Source organism: Lampris incognitus, chromosome 10, assembly GCF_029633865.1.
Source record: "Lampris incognitus isolate fLamInc1 chromosome 10, fLamInc1.hap2, whole genome shotgun sequence".
NCBI classification, from domain to species: domain Eukaryota; kingdom Metazoa; phylum Chordata; class Actinopteri; order Lampriformes; family Lampridae; genus Lampris; species Lampris incognitus.
The window spans coordinates 48,238,734-48,245,157 of record NC_079220.1 but is presented as its reverse complement, the minus strand read 5'-3'; the positions used below and the strand labels follow the sequence as shown (position 1 = coordinate 48,245,157).

The following is a 6,424-nucleotide window of genomic DNA, read 5'->3' as shown; positions in this document are numbered from 1 at the left end:
ATCGAGCGCCTAATCTCGGCCCTGTGAAAGCCATTACGGGCGCTCGCGCTCCATTGTGAAGGAAAACAAAGGCCACTTTCTTCCACTTCCTCATTCCCGGCTCGGAGGAATTCCTCGATAAGAGTTTGATAGCGGGGTGGGGTGGGGGGGGAATTGGACGAGTCCTAAAAATAGGGGGGCGGATCCAGTCAGATGGACTTTGAGATAGGTGTGCCCCGCAGACACGTAGCTCACCCGCATGCCTCTCAGTGCCGACGCAGGAAAAAAAAAACCCACCTGTGTCATAATGTGCTTTCCGACGCGGGGTCGATAACATCTCCCACGCGTTTGCAACCCAGTCAGACGCCATCAACTAAACTCTCTGCCCTCGTAGACAGCAACGCGGGACCCTTTGCACCGAAAACTGCCTCCCGGTCAAAAAGACACTCACATAATAAAGCCAGTTGTGGTTTACCACCGCTTGAAACTGTTTAGTGCCGTAAATCAATTCTTCTGTCGGAAAAAAACCAGCTTTTTCTCAGCGTACGAGCCGCGAAGCGAGAGCTTTCCGCCGTGTGTCTCCAAGGCATAACCGACGCAGTCTCTGGAACTCCGCTGGCCTCTTATCCCGGCCGCAGTCCAATTCCTAATAGAATTAAAAAGGATTAATGGGCTCTTAAGTATGCTCTAGTTCAGGCCTGTCCCCCCCACAGCCCCCCCCCCCAGCCTCTCCGCTGCCATGCATATTTCTCCATCTCCCGCGGTAATGACAGTCGGTGAATGCACCCCGGCTGCAGCCGTTAGGACCGAGAGCCGGCACATTGTGTCCCGATACCAGCCTGTGAAAGGCATTAGTCTGTGTGCTCCGGGCGAGATAAATCTCCCGGCTTCCCCCTCGTCCTCATGCTGCCCCTCGGGGGCGGGGGGGTAGGGATGGGCCAGGTCAAGGCTAACTCATTTGGGTAGTCATGGGAGGAAGCACCCAAAACACATCCACAAAGAACCAACGAGGGGAGGGATGGCTCCCTGTGGACAGAGGGACCACGATCAAGATAGCAATCTCAGCGATATACGTGGAAACCTTGTGACGCTTGTTTGTGTGTGTGTGTGCCTACAGACACGTAGCAATCATATATCTGCATACTTTCTTTATCAACCCACTGCATACTTCAGAGCGTACACACCTGTGCTCACGTCTGCCCTGTGATGGGGCATAGGTCATTGTTCCTTTTTTTTTATTGATTTTCCCCCCTTTTTTTCTCTCCAGTTGTATCCGGCCAATTACCCCACTCTTCCGAGCCGTCCAGGTCGCTGCTCCACCCCCTCTGCCGATCCGGGTAGGGCTGCAGCACTACCACATGCCTCCTCCGATACACGGGGAGTCACCACATGTATCGCCTGACAGGCACCCCCCTGAACAGGCACCCCGAACGGCCAGAGGAGGCGCTAGTGCAGGACCAGGACAACATACCCACATCCGGCTTCCCACCCACAGACACAGCCAATTGTGTCTATAGGGACACCTGACCAAGCCGGAGGTAACACGGGGATTCGAACCGGCGATCCCCGCGTTGGTCGGCCACGGAAGAGACCGACCGCCACGCCACCCGGATGACCCCCCATGTCATTGCTCCCACTGCTACTTTTGTATTGCTCGATGAATCTAGGTGGCGTTTTGTGGCGCTCTACCCAGAAGACTAGAAGCTGGAGGTTTAGAAGAGGGTTTCCCAAACCCAAACTGCCACGCTCATCACTCTCGAGCACATGCGGGAGGTGTGGCTCAAAATGGTTCTGCCAGATAATGAATTCTCCGATGTGTCTCGGTCACGGCACGGCAGGCATCCACCGATAGAGCTGACATTCACACAGTTCCCTAATGTAAAAATAACCCTCCGGAATCTCCTCCGCCGTCCGCTGCCAAGATTTTTAAGGAGCCATCACAACCTTTATCTCACTGTTCAGAGCTTACTTCCCTCGGTCAAATCGTGTAAATAACGTGTTTCCAATTCAGTCGCAGAGTGAAAGTGGCCCTTGGGGTCCTCGCAAGCGTCTCTTCCAGTCAGCCGCGATTAAGACGGAAAACGGCTGCATGGAGCATACCAATAAGGCCTCGTTTGCCAGCCTAGAGGTCATACCCTCGGTATACGGGGTCGTAATGAGGTGTTAAGGGATTACAACTGCATATACCAACAGCACAATGGAAAAGGTTACCCGATAAGGCCTGGCGCCATAATGTGCCATGTGTTTATTTTAGCATGCTGGTGTCGAGCGCAGCGTCGCAGGGTGGCCCGCCCCCTTCAGCTACCTGCACCCTCCTCGGTCGGTGTCTCTATCGAAGTGTGTCGGAAGCCACGCTGACGCTCCCTGCCCGTCCATCTGTCTCTGCACGTATTCCTGTCTGTCTCTCCCCGCTCTCTGTCTCCTGCTGTCTCTCTCACCGTCACCCACCGAATGCGTCAAGGAGAACGCACGTTATTTGGCCCCTCGGTAATAAAACTGCCGGCTGAGGAATTCATACACAGCCAGACATTTAGACTTTGACAAACATGCTAAAAGAAAAAAGAGTGGAGAGATTTATCTGGGAGGACCCAGACAAGACGTGGTGTTGATAGAGATACCACTTTGTTTATACTGCGCAGCAGCCTGAAGGTTGAGAGACAACATGTCTGGCGTGAGTGTGTGTGTGCATGTGTGTGTGCAGATATGTGTGTGCGTGTGTGCATATATGTGTGCGCATGTTGCATGACTCGTGCGCGGCGGAGTGCAGATTGGAATGCAAAAACACGAGCATGGGAATTAAAAACAAAAGGCGGGCGGTGACGAATGCGTGGCGGGGAAGAGGAGTAAGGGGGTGGGGGGGGGGGGGACGCTCGTTTGGTCGCCGGGTCAGTTAAGCGAGGGCCTCCCTGCGCTCCCCCGCACACTCGCTCCGAGTTTTGTGAAGCGACCCATTTGTGGGTTTAATGAACATTACTCAATAAAAACGTGTCAGGAGTTACGACCTGGAGGTGCTAAAGGGCTAAAAAAAGAAAAGAGATGGGGCAGATAGGGTTCGTACGGGGCAGATAGCATTATCTGTTCACACACACAGTGTGTGTGTGTGTGCATTTCTGGGGACGCATGGGTGAGCATGTATACTTGTGCACTCCCACATGCGTGTTTTTTGTCAAAGATATATGTGCCATATTTAACGCGTGGGTCTTGTGTGTGTGTGTGTGTGTGTGTGTGTGTGTGTGTGTGTGTGTGTGTGTGTGTGTGTGTGTGTGTGCGCACATTTGGTCTGCTGTGCGCACGTCTGACGTAGCGCTGTTAGGGAGGGTGGTGCAAAACAGCGCTGTTGATTACAGTCCTCCCGAGGAAACAGCTGGGATTGCAGGAAGAATAAGTAGAAAAAATAAGTCTTGCCGTAGTGGGGTCTCACTTACCACTGGGGTGACGTCACGGGGATGCGTGTGTGCGCACTTGAGCGGGGGGGGTCGCTCTTTCCCCCCTCCTCCATGTTTATGTGTATTTGCATCTGTTTATTAACCTTTCTGTGAAAGCTAATGTGTGTGTGTGTGTAAGCTGTTAATGTATAATGACTCTCTACTGGTAAAATGGCGGCACTATACAACCCCGTTCCTACTCAGCAGAGGGCTCGAAGCCCTTTACAGGCAACGCGTCACACTCACCCACAGCGACGGCAGATGCTGCCATGCAGAAGCGCCAGCCTACTCATCAGGAGCAGGCAAAGGTTCAGAGTCCAACCAGCAGCCTTCCAATTGCTGAACGGCGACTTCCCGTACCTCCTGGGCCCCTGCCACGCCTGGTATTAAAACGATAATGGGTATACGTGCATCTGGCGATGTGCCATTAGTTCATCACAGTTATGAGTTGGGCGAGGAGGAGAGTAATCTGTCGTGTCTCACACTCGGCGCTGAGCCACCGATAACTAGCAGATACAGGGGACGATGAGGGCAAGCCCACTTAAAGTATTGCTGTATTCGCAATGGGCGGCCCAGTGGTCAGCGCTGTCGCCTCACAGCAAAAAGGTCCTAGGTTCGAACCCCGGGGTTGTCCAACCTTGGGGGGGGGGTCATCCCAGGTCGTCCTCTGTGTGGAGTTTGCATGTTCTCCCCGTGTCTGCGGTGGGTTTTCTACGGTTTCCCCCCCACCATCAAAAATACATGCAGGTTAGGGTTTATACTCCTGTCTGTGCCCCTGAGCAAGGCAATGGGAAAAGAACTGGAGTTGGTCCCCGGGTGCTGCCCGAAGGCAGCAGCCCACTGCTCCGAGCTACACAGATCACAGCTAGGATGGGTTAATCTGCAGTGACTGAGTTTCCCCAAGGGGATTAATTAATAAATGAAAGTTAGAAAAACATGCAAATCTGCACAAAAAGGGCCTGTTGTTGCAGAAAGCAATCAAATTCTGGGTTTTTTTCTGCGTATTTTTCCTTTTTTTTTTTGGTTTGTTGTTTTGCTGTGACCCTCTCCGAGTGAAGGTACGTGTTCCTCGAAGCTGTTGAGCAACAGGTGGCCCAGTATGGCAGTATGGCTTTGGTGTGGGAGTGTTTTAGGGTCATTTGTTATAATTGTGGAATGACACAGTGGCTCGCCGGCCTTCTGGATCACACTAATCAGCTCTGACCTGGGGGGTGAGTTATGGCTGCCTGCCTCTCTCCTGTAATTATCTTTCCCCTTCCCATTGGTCACAGTGGCAGGTGATGACGGCCATGAGAAAGCCAAGAAAGAGACGCTCTTCGTGGAAATCGAGGAATGAGGAGGGGGACGGACAGACATTCCAGGGCCTTACGACCCCTGGAGGTGATGCCTGCCCAGACAGTCTTTTGTGTGTTGTGTAAGCAGTGTATGTACAAGTAAGTAAGTAAAGCCCGGAGCGCAGTCGTAATGATCAATCGTTTCTTATTCTCTTCTTCTCTTCTGAATTATGTTACACGCAACAGGGCACTCGTAACATTCGTTCCACCTATACTGGCGTATGCATAGCACACAACATAGTCATCCTTTACGTAAAGATAATGCTATGCCATTAACAGAACCTAGCATAGCCAGCACTCGAAAGTATTATCAGCATTCAATACCATAAAGCATTATCGCCAGGAATGAGAGTAGTAATAAAAAGAAGCATGCTGTTAACGTGTTAAAATATTGTAACATGCACGGATAAGTAGACACGTTAGCCCTTCGCTAACGGGTGGGACCCGTTAGTCGACTGGTTAATGTTGTCGCCTGCGGTGCGGACACACGAGTTCGCGCCCCGGCTGTGGCGGTTCTCGGCTGCCCCCCCCGAGCTCACTGCAATATCATCGGTGACTGTCAGGAATAGAATAATAAAAACGGTGCATCATATCGTTTAACACTCTAAGCATCAATAGAAATTTGTGGAATGATTCACTCTCGATGCCCAAGCAACAATGAACATTTTCCAAAGCAACACGAATATGGCTGTAAAAAAAGGTAATGTTAAAAGTATGTATAAAAAGGTATGAGAGTGTATAAAGGTATACAAGGTATACATACGAACGTGTATATGAATGGCGTGTGTAGACTAGTGTAAGCGTAACTGTAACCGAGTGTGTGCTTAAGTCACATAGTCGTGACTCCAAGTCTGACTCGAGCAGGGGTCATGCGAGTGTTGCCCCATTCAGGAACTGAGAAGTAGTGACTCGTGCATGTGTCAGGCAAAGCAAGCGCCTGACCTTTAGCTAGATTGGATGCGTGCCATTTCCTCCCGTCAGCCAATAGATAAGTGCCTGGGCCAATTTTCTTTCTAATCTGCAACGGCTGAGTGTATTGTGGGTGCGCCTTAGGAACATGTGTGGGCTTTCTTATGCGCACTCTGTCCCCCTTTCAGGGCCGTGTTAAAGTCAGACTGTGAAATAGGCAAGAACGATTTCTGCCCCCCCCCCCAAAAAAAACATGCACGCGCACACAGTAAACATTGCGTAGGTAAAATGACTGGGGATGGCATGTCAGGTTTTTTTTTTTTTATCAGAACCTATACTACGGGGTTTTGATAACGCGTTGTTAGACCCGTTGTAATGCTGGACCGTTAAGCCGTACGATGGCGGCATCGTTTCACTAACATAGCTCAGAGTGTTACAGAGTGTTACAGAGTAGCGGAATGAATTCAACCGTTTGACTGAGCTTCATAAGACTCCACACATCATAGCATCGCATGAAACAACGTTACATGACCTACTTAGGCCACAACACCATCAAATACAAGGTAACGTTTTTGACAAAGTTACAAAACAAAAGCCTTGTGGATATGCAATAACGTGCCTACAATAGGTACGAGTCACACACACACACACACACACACACACACACACACACACACACACACACGCACACACACCACTGAAACTACAAGTTTGTATTTGCTCACCTGGCCTGTAATAGACTACCGTTTCAACATGAAACTAGAGCGGTAACTTAAT

At 50.8% G+C, this 6,424-nt stretch overlaps 1 protein-coding gene across 1 annotated transcript in view; it reads left to right on the top strand.

The window, feature by feature from the left end:
- LOC130119837 (phospholipid phosphatase 3-like) overlaps positions 1-4,740 on the top strand; it is a 19,348-nt gene extending 14,608 nt beyond the window's left edge. Inside the window, exons 4-7 of the mRNA XM_056288430.1 lie at positions 1,942-2,119; positions 2,234-2,298; positions 4,463-4,509; positions 4,676-4,740. Coding sequence (XP_056144405.1) covers positions 1,942-2,119; positions 2,234-2,298; positions 4,463-4,509; positions 4,676-4,740 — 355 coding nt within the window. The remainder of the gene's footprint in view (positions 1-1,941; positions 2,120-2,233; positions 2,299-4,462; positions 4,510-4,675) is intronic.
- The last annotated feature ends 1,684 nt before the right edge of the window (positions 4,741-6,424 follow it).